Below are 14,966 nucleotides of genomic sequence, written 5' to 3' on the forward strand. Positions count from 1 at the left end.
TTTTTATCCCAGGGAAAGTGTAGCAAATTTCCCAATAGAGAACTTAAAAAATAACATTGAAAGTATTTGGTTTATCGTGGAAGACAAAGAAAGGGTACTTACCATTGGCTTGCTCTTTGAGAGTGCTGTCCTTGCATATTCACACCAGTGGGTTTGGGTTCTCCAGTGCTGGTGGCCTACAGGAACTTCCTAGAAGAGCAGTGACTACTAGGACTGTACAAGGGCCATCTCATGACACCAAGCCATCTGAGATTTGAGAGTTGTACAGTGCTACAAGTTATTCTTACTGAACACGGCAGCTTTTGGGCAGCAGAAATCCAAGGACAAACAGAAGGTGGACAGGACCCATAATGTGAATATGCAGAGGAAACATTCTCGAAGAACTACAGGTAAGTAACACACATCAGCAAATTGCAACTCCCCTTTGAGGTAGCCTCTGCATATTCTCGCTTGTGAGAATCCAATTACAAATGCAACTCACAGGGACTATGACAGGGAGTTCTAATTAAATAAGGATTACAGAACTGCACTTCCTAATTGAACATCAGACCTGGGATGCCATCTTGAGAGACTAAATACAATATCAAATATGCATACGTATTTCAGTTTCTAGAAAAGAAACATTAGAGACAAGAGTCATTGTTTAAGAGTAAGGACAAGTACTCTTTTCTACTGTCATCCTAACCAAAGCTTTAATTTGCCAAACTAATCCACTTACCAGCTACTGAGAGGAATGATTCTGATTTCAATCATTCTCTCTGAAATAACAAAAAGCCCTAGTATTTTCTTGAAGGTATCAACCAAAACCTACAAACCAAATGCTGAGATATAAATTGAACCACCTGAGGAAACTGTAATTCATCCATCTCTATACATCTTTCTTTTGCCATCCAAAAATTCCTGAAGGTCTTGGCTGTAGTCTTAGCTTTGAACTCAGGGAATAGCAACCTCATTTGTGGAGGGCAAGGGAAGAAGGCAGGCAGCAAACAGAAAAGCATGGCCACAGGCTCACTTTCCTATAGGAGTCATGTAAGGTCACCCCATCTTGCCTGGTGTGGCTGCATCCCTGCAGCACCAGCCACCACTGCTCCTGCTCCCTTTGGAGCAGCAAGACAGGTGTGGGGATGATCCCAAGTGCTCCATCAGCACTCTGGCCTTTCCCTCTTGTTCATGGGAGAAGGATGCGGTCTCAGTCCCATCCTCAAGAAGCTGAGATGTGCCTTCATGAGCTTTGTCCTCAAATGCACTGAGACCAACTCCAAAGTTTGATGGAGATGGCTAAGAGAAAACAGCCAAAATACTCGGAAGCAGCTGAGCAGGGAATATTTGGCATTTGAACTCTGTCTACCTTACAACAGGTGTGATTTAAGGAAACACCATCGGATCCTTCTTCCCCTTTAAAAGAGATCTTTGCTTATTTTCACCATCTGAGGAACTTCCCCATAATTAAAAATCTTCCTATAACTTCAAGAATCTCCTCAGCTGATGCCAGGTCCTCAGGGAACAAGGATGCAGGCATTTTTTACATGGCTGTCCCTCCAGGCAGATGTCTGCCATTAGCAGCCTGGAGCACATCTTCTCCCTGTTTGTATTTGCATATGCCACAGGGAAAACTCATCCCAGTAAATCCCACAAAATTCTAATTAGATTATACATTTTTAAGAAGGACAGAATTTACCCTTCAGTCTATATGTTAATTCCTTTTTTCCTTTTTTTTTTGTGAAAGACACTTTTTATACTCTAACTCATGTTCAACTCAAGTTAAACACAATCTATTGCCTTAATAGTCTATTTCTTAAGTATACAAGCCTTTGCAGGATTTTAACTCCCATGGGATGAATTTTCTGAAAAGCTTTTACAATGGCACAAGTGGCTGCTTTTAGTCTGCATATCTAACCTTTCTACCTAAAATACTACATATTTCCACAAGGAGATAAAGTTCAAGTAGATTTATGATAGATTCGGTATTACCGCAAAGACATAGTCACAAGAGAAATGAGAGAACATTAATACAAAATTCAAGGTTTTGCATGAACAGAGGACAGAGGAAAAAAAGTGGCAGTTATGAAGATGATGAAAGGAATTTCAACTATGGACCCTCATGGAGCCTACTGTAACACAACCATTAAAAAAACAAGTACTTTATCTCACATTGATACTAATTAGTTTTTTCAAAAAGTAATGCATAAAGAGATATAAAATATCTAATGAGTAATAAAAGGAAAGAAGGCTTGTTAAAAAAATAAAAATCAGCATTTCAATTAACAGACCCCTTTCTTTCTACTTCTAAATACAATTTTCAATTAAAAAAATCTTCAGAGATAAGCAGTTAAAGAGAAGTTGGACAGTGGTGCCTCTGCTATTTAAGGCTGATATGAGAACTGGGCAGCTGACCAGGCAGTTCTAACACAGCTCCAGCTTTGCTCACAAACAAAGTTACTGAAAATGCCAGGCAACTCATGAAGGGTTTATTTACTGTGACATCAATTTAGCCATCAGCACAGTTCAAAACCTAAGTTAGGATTTCCACGCAGATACAACACACTTACCCCAGTGCATCTTCCATTGTATGGTCAGGAGTAACTATGTGCCAGCTACTTTTTTGCAACTCTTTTTCTGACACAGGTTAAAAACCTGTTTTTCTGACACAGGTTAAAAAAAAAATAATAAAATTACCCTAGTGAAAGACCACAGAGGCCCTTCTCTCCAACCTAGTAATTCTGCAAACTTGGACTTACAGGACTTGTGGAATCTTCTCACTGTTGCCATCTGCCAAGAATTCTGCTAATTTCTACCAACTAACCATGAGTGTAAATAAATATTTATTTCAATAAAAAAATATTTAAAATACAGAAAAAAGATCCAAACAAAGAAGGTAGAAGAAACATAAACCTAGAGCATAAATAGTGATGGATATGAAGAACTTTCCTTTCCAGTCCTCCTATTCCCTTATGGAAAAATATTATTTTGCATTAATAACAGAATGATAAATATTAATTTAAATTACTTAATTGACCTATGTGTTCAACTAGAGAAAGAGCTTACAGAAAAATATAATTTATTTATAAACTGGAATAGGTTGACATCTTGCAATTAGGTGCCTTTTATTAACCCCATCATATAATTAAGCAATTGCAATTTATTGATTGAAAAAGTCTTTAAACATCACTGACTCACAAATTAATTTTATTCTTGATTCTTGGTATGAGGTGGTTCTTACTCTGAGAATGCTCCCTTCTCAAACACACACAAAATCAATTCTCTGGATGAAAAAAATACAAATTACTCTTTCTGTAAATATAAAATTATAAAAGAGACTAAGCAGCTAAAAGGTAAGGAGAAAATATCAGTCTTGGAATTTTAAATCCATGATACTTTATTTTGGCCTAGTGTCCTCTTTCAGACTGGGTTTTGGGAAACACTGGATATATCAGAGTCTGGGGAGGAGAACAAGGAAGGAACTCCAGGAAGGCAAATAATGCACATTAACCTGAACAGAGTCATGTTTATTGGGAATACAAGGGAAAAAATATCCCAAACATGCATTTTTGTTTATGGGTTGGGATTTTAGTGTTACACCACAACTTGGTGGGTATTTTTTCACACTGAACTTAGTCCAATGCTTTCATCTGCAGGTGTATTATGTGTGTTGCAAAACAAGCAAAGGCAGACCAGCTACTCGTGGTATAAGAGATTTAGAGACACTGGGAGGGAGGGAAGGAGTGAGGAAAAAATGTAAATCAAATGGGGAAAGTGAAGTTTGCCTTCATTTTTGGAAGCAATACATATGCATTCTCCTAAATGAGAAATTTTGAGGGCGATTGAGCACTCTGCTAAATTTCATGTGTTCAACAGCCCTTAAAATTTCTCATTTTTCACCTGAGGACTGTGGTTTACTGGCTGGTTGCTGGACTTGAGAATTAAATGTGCAGAGATCTTAAGCTGCTTCATAAAGGCATTCATGAAACACAACCTGCTACATATATTTTTGAATACTTTTGTGTATATGCTTCTCATTTAGTCAAAGATCTTCTTTCCGTGTTGAGAGCATACCACATCTTTCCTAGGACAATATAATTCAATGAAATTAAGTTCCAGTAACCATCTGTACAAAAATCACTGAGGAAGAAGCCAAAAATAAATTAATTTTCAAAAACTGACTATTAATTTGTTTTATAAATTTCATGTTTATCAGCAATTGCATTATTGCCACAGTCTGGAACTGTTTCTCAGTTGCATATATTGTAATAAATAAAAATTGATATACATGTTACACATAAATAATAACCATTTAAAATATACCATTTGAATTTCTTCACTTTGATAGCAAATGCATTGTATTGTACATTTTATTTTGCTCCATTTCAACTTTTCCTTGCATTCCCTTAATTTTGTAGCTTACTTTCTTACATTAACCTCAAGTTACCAGCAGAGATGACAGAAAGTTCAAAGATATCAGCTGTAACAACTGAAGGAGGAATAAAAGAGGAATCAGAGTCTGTTACAACACTAAGGAGTGAAATTTGCAGGTTAGGCAGCTAAGGGATTAGGAAAGGAGGCTGCACTTACAGGAATCTCTTTGGCTTGTGAAATTTATAATGAAGAAAAAGTCTTTATTCTTCAGGTCCTTCCCTAGAGGTACCAGAGGATGAGGTTCCAACCCATGCCTCATGGCAAATATCTTTCTAGTCTCTTCTTCAGACTTAATTCTTCAAGCTTAAAGAAAGAGCGCAGAAATAGACTGAACCACTTAAAATATTCTCATGGAGTCCTAAGATACTAATTTTTATTTTTACTACTACTGAAATCAACATAAATAAGGATTTTTTACACAGAAATCATCCTGATCCTATAGGGACACAGATGAACTTTCTCTGTCCCCAGAAGCAGAATATTCTTTTGGAGATCATTTGAAATTCTTAATGTTAGAGATTTTCATGAATTTCTCAACTAACAAGATGACAGAGGAGGCAACTTTGGAGCTATAGTGTGGATGCAGCAGGACTCATTTTAATTTAGGAAGAAACACTCTCAGTACAGTATTGGTTCGAAATTTAATCCTCAAAGTTCAAATACATCTGAATTATTGTTGGCTACAGCCTTTCCTACTCCAAAGTGTGGCTTTATGAGGTAAAATACTTCCATTCACAGGATTTTGTTAAAGAGAAATTTCTACTGCAGGTACTCATAAATATCTCTCCTTTAATGAATTTTAGAATTACAAAACCATAGCAAATGCCAGGAATTAGTATTTAACCTAAATTTCAGATAAAGGAAACCAACTTATTCTCAAATAATGACCACACTAACTCTACCCTACTAAAAGACAAGAGGATTTAAAAAAATATAGTTATCACAGATGAGAATGAACCTCAATATCATTTGTGCAGATAAATTGAATTCTTCTAGTATTACAGTTGAAATAGAGTTTGGAAAAGCTTGTCTTACAATAGATTCACTTATAATTTCATTCTCCATATGCAATAATCTATTAAGAATTTTCAAGAAAAAGTATTTTCTGTTTCCAAAAACTCTATCATAGGAGAAAAGCATTCCAATTTTCTTTCAAGTATTTTAAAGGTTCCTTGGCTCAATAATAATTTTCCTGTTGCAAGTTTTGGCATTTACATTTGTGTTTGAGGGAAGCAATAGATAATGAAGCCTTTTTTCTTGTGTTTAAATTTTCAAAGTTAAACCCAGCCATAACTAAAACTTTCATAAAGGGCACTAGAACTATGAATCAAACTATCTCGAGCAGATTAACTAACTTTCCCTTTGAAAGAGTTTCACATGAACAAACAGTTTTCCTCCAGATTAACCAGGGGTGTGAAGCAGTGGGATACTGTACTTCTCCCTCCAGTCCAGTGCATTCACAGCTCTCAACAGGCAAAGCTGTGTTGTGATTCTGTCTTGATTTCAACTCTGGATGGCACTTCAGAGAAGAAAGGCTGACAAACTTATTAGAGTGCAAACAGAGTACCGATATTCTTCAAAGTGAAATTACCCTCAGATTGTGGCTCTAGCTGTACAAACTCGAATTCAACTCTGCCATGCTTTTCTGGTAGTAATTTCTGGAAGCAGTTAAATTTAAACCAAAATCCCTTTCATTCAAACCTCAGTCTTAGACGTCCGTGAGATCTAAACATGACAGCTATTCACTTCCAAAAAAACCCCCAAAAAACAAAGATATGAAAATAATTTCTATCAACAGTTTTGATTCTGGTTTATAAAATACACTTAAAAGACACTGTTTCTCAAAATATTGAAATTTATTTGTTTTTAAAATTGCAATTGAACCAGTACCTTTAGATAATGAGCACCAAAATCTTTTTGGGATAAAAGATGTGCAAAGCAGGTATCTTTATAAACTTCACTGATTTAGTTTTAGAAGGCTACACAGGCAAAAATCCAGAAGTCTAAACTCAGATTTAACTTTCAGGGCTGTAAATCCAGAAGTTAATTCTATGCAGCCAGTGGGCTAGGGTAGCACTTAGGCTTTAGGTCATAGTGACTGTCTCAGAGTAAGCATCTGGCATAACTTCGTGATGGTGGAAAGACTTTTAGAGAGCTGCTATCAACACCCATTTACCAGAAATCTTTTCCTTTACTGCTGGGACATTCAGCAGACCTGAGGCACTCAGATCACAGACAATGCTCAAAAAGAATCATCAGAGTAACTCAACTCCTTACCTTAACTTTCACCAGAAACTACAAAGCTCTAATATCATTTTAAAGTAGCTTAAGAGAGTATCAAGGGTACTACTAGCCATCTTCCTTTGAAGTGACATGAATGGAAGGCAGGCAGCAAAGGGAGCCAGGCTGGAGCAGAGGAAGGTGGTTTTGATGCCCTGAGCCAGTTTCAGTGAGTGATCAGTGAATGCATCATTTCAGCGCAAGTGAGCAAAAGGCTTCAGCCACACTGCACCGACCAACTCCTATTTCTTCACATTCCAACTGACTGTTAAAAATGCTGAAAATTAGGAAAAAGTATTTGCAAGGGAGATGGTATCACTGAGAGGTCTAAGCATGTAGAGGCAAAATCCCTTAAAGGAAGGGGGGCCAGCCCCCAGCAGCACCTTGTGTAGTGAGAACGGGAGCCAGAGAACAGCACTCGTGCACAAGAGCACAAGGAGCAGCAACTGTTGTCGCTGTGCTGCCATCCCAGAAACAAGGAAAACAGGAGCAACACTCTGCCCTGGGCACAAGGAGATGTGCCCAGCAGGAGGCTCTTACCCTCCATGTCCAATTCAAGGTTGACAAATCAAATCCCAGTCTGCATGTTCCCAGAGTTGCCTGGTGTGATGGCACGGGAAGCAGACACAAACATTCTGCCAGCCAACCTCTTCAGGTATTGGGGAATCAACCCCACAAATGCTGCCCATCCTGAAGGCACATCTGATACCCTTCCCAAGCATCCAGCTAAAAAGATTGTCTAATGAAGCCCAAACGTGGAATTTACATCCATTGAATTCTTGGTGGGATGTCTAACACCCACAGAACACTACACCTAAATTTTGTAATTTTTTCCCTTTAAATAACTGAAATTGGAACCAGTCTTGGCAGTCAACAGCACATCCCCGGCTCAAAGAAGGGCAAAATTAGATCAGTGTGCCCAGGGCTCTTTATGAAGAGAATCAGAATCCTACAGAGCAATGACTGCTGGCCAGACTACCAGAATATGAAGCATTTTAAAACTCTCTTAGGTGAGGGTTTCAAGAGACACTGGGTTATGCCTCAAAAATAAAACTGGAAATCTAGCTTTGTTCAGGGATTTTGAAAATCCAATCCATGTATCTATTTTTCACTGTTAAAATATTTCATTTTCCCCACAAATTTACTAACAGCTTCTTAGTATATAGTCACTTTTTCCACGAGAAAAAAATGCAAGTCAGACTGCAAGATGCCCCCTAATAAAACAAAACAGTTTGATTCGCACTTATGTTCGATTAGGGGTGCAGGTATGTGCACTTCTTTTTCCTCTTTATTTTTTTTTCAGATTATGCAAAAATTTGCATATGAGGGGCATGAACTTAATAAATTAACATATACTATGAAAGCAGTGTATTTTTTAAATTTAAATTGAACTGCTAAGTAACATTCAGACAAAGAAATTCACCCTTCAGATTAACGTTGGAAAGAAAGAGAAAGCACAAGCATGTGCACAAGCTCCTCAGCACTTCCATTCACATCCAATTAGATCCTGCTGTCAATCTGACATCAGTGAGAACACATGGAAGACAACTTGGCACGTCGGTTCCATTTGATCAGCCGACTGGGGACACGGCCTGTCAGTCAAACAGCCCCTCTTCCCCCCAAATCTCTTGAGGGGTTTGTCATCAAATGTTCCATCTGATCAAGAGATGGGAAATTTAACTCCCTTCACATAATTCTGACCACTTTTGCTCCCTCCTTTCCTCAAGTGTTCGGTTCACCAAAGAAATTTCAATAACAGCAGTTCAGACTTAAAGGTCAGCTCTGCTGCAGTTTAATATTAGAACAACTGAAGGAAAATCATTGGGTTTGCATGTTGTATTTTTACATGTACAATTACAACAACTTTTTTCACCTGTTTAACTAATTTTCTTACAAGTTCTTTATTAGATTTCCTGATATTTCCAGGCATTTGTTCTTCTACACTGTATTTCTAAAGGCAATTATATAAGTTATAAAGACTACTACATTCTCTATCTGCAACTGCAAAATATAAAAATATTGGGGTTTATACCACCAAAATGCATTAAAGAAACTCAGCTGAAGATGGTGGCACCATTCCAGCTATGTATCCCCAGAAAATAATTTTGGGGTAACTGTGCATCACTATCACACAACATCATTATTAATTAAGTTAAATAAATACTTCTTAAAACATATACTATCCGAAAATGCACATCATGATTACCAAGGAAAGATGAAAATCTGAGACACTTTTGTCAGCATGATAGTTCCTAAGTATACAATGCGGTATCTATAAGATTTTCCATCTTGAGATTTGATATAGAGCTCCCAAAGACGCAAGTGCCATCATCATTCCAGTGCTGCACCAAAGGGAATGAAGTATGAGGAAATGCCAACAATGACCAAATCAAAAGACCTCTGTATATTGTCATAAAGTTTGAACAAGTGTGAGATGCCTGGATCTGGCACCAAAACTTATCCAAACTTTGGGAACACAGTCACGACATGGTGAAATGACTCCAGTATCATTAGGAGCAGTTGGCTACAATTTTTACAGCTCTAGACCTTTTTAGTTTCCCTGCCCTTTCTTAATGGGAGCTGTAATTGTTTAAAGCACAAAATCACTCCTAAATGGCACTCATTTTAGCAGCTATTCTAATCCCTGACTTTGAAACCTCCAGCCTGAGATTTAACCACATAGTGTTTTAATTTTTCACAAAGGCACAGGCATACAACTGACATCTGGGAAATGACAAGGCACTGACTGATACTGAAATGTGATTTCTGCTGTTGACAATTAGCAGGCAGGCACCTGCTCTTTCTAAAGCAAATCACAGATAGTGTTGACTATGCACAACTAAAACGGAATCCCTTCCATCATTAAATAAATAGATACATATACGTTGATAATGCATAGAAAGATTGTTGACTACCTAACGTGAGAGAGCTCAAAGTTGTTACCAACTTTGATAGATAAATCCTGAAAAAGAAAATCAGAAAATGAAATAATTTGTATCTTAACAGACTGAAAGCCACAGAAAAAATTACCTACAGTATTGCACTGCCCATAAAAAATTGCTTCTAAAGTTTTCCAGCATCTGCCTTTCAGACATTTTATTTGTGGAACAGAAGCTGCACACTGGTGACTCTCTTCATAGTTAACATACCTTGGGTTCCACAGCTGTGAGCCCATGGGCTCTCCACAATTCTTGGTTCTGCAAAGCAGCTCGATCAACAATGCTCAGGAAGAGTCAAAGTTAAGAGCCTGCACTGCAGCTGAGACAAACCCAAAGAAAATAAATCAAACCCAAATGGCACTAACACATTAACCTACAGTGCCTCTGTACACTCTGCCATGCCCTGAAGGAAAGCTTGCCATAGGCTGAAAAGCAGAGCTCACACTCTGTATTGCCAGAAATACTTTGTGCCTCGTTATTAAAATATTCACACAGTTGGAGGTGAACTAATTGAGGCAGTGGAGACAGTAACACAGAAGGCACTTAAAATGTAATTAAGGCATGATCAGAAAAGGGACACATAAGGGAGAAAGCACTGAACAGAGACTCCACAGAAAACACCAGATTCAAACAAAAATGAGAGCAATTGTGTATTAAACCATGTTCAACGACATTTAAATGTACTGCTAAAAGAATCTGTGCAGAATTCAAACACTAAGGCCACAAATAATCAGGAAAAACCACAATATATATATTTGGTTTAGAGAACCTTCATGCACTTTAATACATGCCAAGGAGACGGGTGTTTCAAGAGGAAGATGGCCCCACCCTGACCTGAGTAATTCTCACTCAGGCTGGAGATCTAAGAAAGGAAATGCTTTAGGAGCATTCAGTGTCTCAATTATTTTGGTTTTATTCTGTAAAAAACACAGTTAACTCTACTGCTGGCTGTTCTGGAAGGACCTCAGCAGCAACTGTTTCCTCTACTGAAAAACCCAGCTCACACATGCACTCACTATATTAAGGAGGGGGGAAAAAAACCCCAAAACTAAAAGACTTAAAACATGCAACTATAAACTTCACAATTTTAACACATATAGCATATTCTCTTTGTAATAAACATAGTATTTTAGAGATACTTAGTGACAGTCTGCAGAATAGTCTATTTTTCCTTCAGTTTAACTATTTTATGGGGAAAAAAACATACCAGAAAAAATCCCAGGCTAATATACAGTTACACAAGGATTTTTTTTTCCAGATCAAGAAAAAAGGAACCTTTGTAAAAAAGGTTTCTTCTAACAGCTCTATGTGTTAGCCACACCTAAAACTCCTCTTCCATCTTATTTTTTTCTATTAAATTTTTCCTATTAAATTTGTTTCATGCCAATATGCTGAGTGCAGATTCTTCACAAAAATCAGTTCCCCATAGAATGTACAAGTCACATGTGGATTTTGCCTTTTTTCATATTTTCTCCATTTAGTATTGTCTCATTTCCATACCAGCTGCTTCACCATTTCCTGAGCTGCACCATCTCGTGCTGTGTCCAATATTAGACACAGCAGTGACATAGCAAATGGGAAATAAACAGCACAGCTGATCAGAACAACTGGCAAAGGATGCAAGCAGCACATCCAGAAGTGGTTATAAGTGAAAAAGCCCCAAAACATTTGGTTGTAGGAGCTTAAACTATTGATCTTTAAAAACACAGCAAGATCCTCGCTGACTTGACTCTAATCAGATAGAGAGAGCTCTGAGAAACCAGCCTGAATTCTATTCCGAAGAGCAGATGAACTGAGCACTGAATTAGGAGCAGGCATTTTTCAGTGCTGGCACTCCCAGTGGAGGGGGAAGGAGGGAAGGATGGGCTTGAACTAAAGGGGTCTGAACATGAGGGCATTTCAAACCTAGCAGGATGAACAGTGACATGTCACGTGGCTAAAGAGAAAGTGAATATAGGACAACAAACTATTTTTGCCAAGCTAATAAAAAGTATTTATTTGAACTATCTTGTCAACAACATACACATTCAGAGGAGTATTTACACCCCCTCAGCTGTCCTTTTTCCACATCTCCCTGCTTTTCTTCAATTCAAAATGAGGAATCAGTGGACAGATGCTGGGACAGACAGCTAAACACTGAGTGAGAAGCAGCCTGTCAGATGCTCTCCTACTGAATAACTGAAGAGATACTGGCCAGAAGATGTTACAATCAGTATTCTCCTGTTTAATACAGTTGTCTTCTTGCTTAGATTAGCTTGCTGAAATGATAATGGACAAATTTGTTGAACATATTTTGAGGCTAATTTAAAAAAATAATGATACAAGCACTGTAAAATTGTGCTGCATGTTGTCAAAGACATCAAGTTTGTAAACGCCTCATTTGCAAACAATCTGTTGCTGAACTCTAACCAGTTCAGACACTTACTGCTCTCTCACCACTATAATTGTAGCTATTTAGCACTTTTATTCATTTTAATAATAAGGATAGCAATAATACTTAGAGCATAGAAAGAAAACAGTATTTTTGTGTATTTTTATCCTTCTGTAGAACTTATTAGCCATTAAAGTATATTTTAGGCATGTAAGTATTCCAAAAAGATCATAAAATTAAACTGAAATATCGGTACTTGTTAGCATCATTACTCCACTCAATTGATAGTTGAGATAAAGCCATTACTGCATCCAATTTAAGGACTGAGATTTCTTTTAGTGACAACAATCTTGGAGAAAAACTTAAAAATCCTGAAATATAATGTTTGAACACTCAATTGATCACACTGGATATCTAAACTGGAGCACCAAGGTAGAGCAAGCAAGCATCTTGTTTGTGGCCACTGTGCTGGTAGCTCAGGTGAGGGACTTAGGGGAGCACATGCAAAGGTAAGTGGTAGGTGCTTCTATTTTCTTCAAGCACTGCAGAAAGGAAGAGTTTTCTAACCCTGATGATGGTCATTTGACCCAAATCTGATAGCACAGATGATGGAGCATTATTAAAGCATGAGGAATCATAAGCTCTGTGCTGCCAAAACAGCGACAGCAATGATGGGTTGCGTGAGAAGTTTGGTCTGTGTGAGTGGAGCTGTTTGGGGATGACAATAATTACCTGTGAAATGAATATTCATCACATGGGTGAATTCAAGGCTGAATAATATTTCACTGGAGAGCTGGGATAATGTTAGGCAGAAGCTGGCCAAAGCTGACACAGCTCACTTTGTACTGAGGTTTAGTGCAGCTGGATGACACACAGATGGGTGCCAGGAATTCATGAACTGGAGACACAGCCTGCAGCAGGCAGAGCTACCCCCTGTTATAGTTTGTAAATACAAGCTGAAAATTAGCTAAATAGCTTTTTTATTCCTGAATGTATGCCCACCCCTATGCCAGGAAATACATTACTACTGTTATTTCTGCAAGCAGTAAATAGCATTGAGCTACCCAATGCCAGCCCTTCCTTTTCTCCACAACTCCAAAATCTCTGTCAGAGAACACCTTCCCTTTTTAGAGTAATAAAATTTTTCAGAGGCAACCATTTCTAAAGGTACAGTCAATCTCTGCCAACTTCTTTGTGAGTACCACAAGCCTTGAGCCAGCTGAACACCTGGCAACTGCCCCAAAAGCACAACAGACACTACCAAGGGACTGAAGTAGAACACTTAATTTTTAATGTCTTCCTTCTTTATTTAATAGATGTTATCAGACTGGGGGAAAACAAACCAATCAACCAGCCAACCCAAATGCCCAAAAAACCCCAAAGAAAATGTGTGCCAAAAGTCCTTAAATGCTTTCCAATGAAGAAGGAAAAGTGTGGGGAGGATCCAAGAGATACTTTAAAAACAATAAAATCCTCAATAGTCTGATCCAGGAGCTAGGGCATAAAGATGCACAAATGATTCTGTAAGTAAGGCTTTTCCTTTTAATTGTCTGAAAGCAGATTAGTTTCCTAAGCATACAATAAAAGTAAACCATTAGCATCCAGCCCTGAACATCACCACTCTACAGATCAATAGCCAACAATTCAACAATTAACTGCAAACTTTTAAGTAATTGCTGCTACAGTATCAGCTTAAACTCACACCTATAGGCATAATTCTCACTGTTACCAGGATGAATCATATCCCCAGAATCAACAGCTCAATTACTCCCTTGAGAATCTATATGCAAACCAAACCAACCAAATAAATACTACAAATATTTCCTTTGCAAAGCCACTAATGACACGCTTCTGACAAAACACTACTCAAGGTTATGTATTGACACACGCACAATACATAATTTGTACTGTACTGCTTTGTTGTAAAGAAGAAATATTATTTTGTGATTTACAATAGTATGACTAGTAAAGGCAAAGGACTATTTTAATATAGAATTAGTATTAAAAACAGGCACATGGTTTTTCATACTTTTATACATAAACAGACATACAAAATCAATTTTCTCCTGTATCTTCACAGCAAAATTCTACAGAAAAGAAAGTCTTAATCCAAAGACCACAGCAAAATACAAAACTGTGTGTCAGATAGTTTCTCCTAGGACTAAAACCACAAACCTATAAAATTTAATGGATTCATTTATTAAGTAATTAAATAATTAGGAAATTAATTTTTAAAATCAATAAAAAACCCCAAAGTATCTGCGAAAATTCCTCAAGGTAAGTTTAAATGTTGGGGAAGCAATGCAAAGTGTCATCAGCCTATCAGATCACCACCCTGGCATAAGGCATTTGTGAGTAAGGACATCTAAGTTACTGCGTTCAGCTTCGGCTTTACCTGCAGAAACAGCACAAAGCTGGAAGTTCTGCCTGTGCTAACTGGGCAGGTGCAGGGCACACTGTGTCCTTCCTCACAGACACGAGTACAGGGTGTCCTGACACTAAACTATGCTGTGCTCAATGACATCATGCAAACAGATACTCCAGTCAATTTATTACTTTGTTTATTTCACTTTTTTCACTAGAAATCATTAAGTATTACTGAATACAGAACTGGCTTAAAAATTTTGGATAACAGGCAGAGAAATTAAATATATTTAAGTAACCAAAATATTCTTTATGTGGTTACAGGCACAGTGGGAGGAGGAATGCCGTTTATGCAGGTGGAAACTGTGTTTTCATTGCTACTCTTACACTAAGTAACTGATGTGATGATCATGCAAGATATGCTCACATAAATGAAGATATATCCAGTAAGAACAGGCAGCTATTTCCCTTTTTTCATTTTTCTATTGAAATGCAAGGATTTTTTTCATACCATGCCCTTCTCTTCATGAATTCTGTATTTCCTCTCATAGAGTGTAAAAGACAAATGAATTTCATAATCCGTTCCCAAGTACAAAATG

General features: G+C 37.6%; 1 protein-coding gene across 10 annotated transcripts in view; it reads right to left on the reverse strand.

Annotated features, from left to right (window-relative positions):
• Positions 1 to 14,966, reverse strand: part of TENM1 (teneurin transmembrane protein 1) — a 796,581-nt gene that overhangs the window by 212,306 nt on the left and 569,309 nt on the right. Inside the window, exon 1 of one of the 10 annotated variants that reach the window (XM_038164633.1) lies at positions 4,570 to 5,351. The exons of 8 other annotated variants lie outside the window; for them this stretch is intronic. In XM_038164633.1, the coding sequence (XP_038020561.1) occupies positions 4,570 to 4,672 (103 nt within the window). In that variant the 5' untranslated portion in view covers positions 4,673 to 5,351. Of the gene's footprint in view, positions 1 to 102; positions 2,217 to 4,569; positions 5,352 to 14,966 lie in introns of those variants that run through there. One more of the 10 variants, XM_038164634.1, reaches the window with a different exon arrangement.

This window comes from Motacilla alba, chromosome 4A (genome assembly GCF_015832195.1).
Source record: "Motacilla alba alba isolate MOTALB_02 chromosome 4A, Motacilla_alba_V1.0_pri, whole genome shotgun sequence".
In the NCBI taxonomy this organism is placed as follows: Eukaryota; Metazoa; Chordata; class Aves; order Passeriformes; family Motacillidae; genus Motacilla; species Motacilla alba.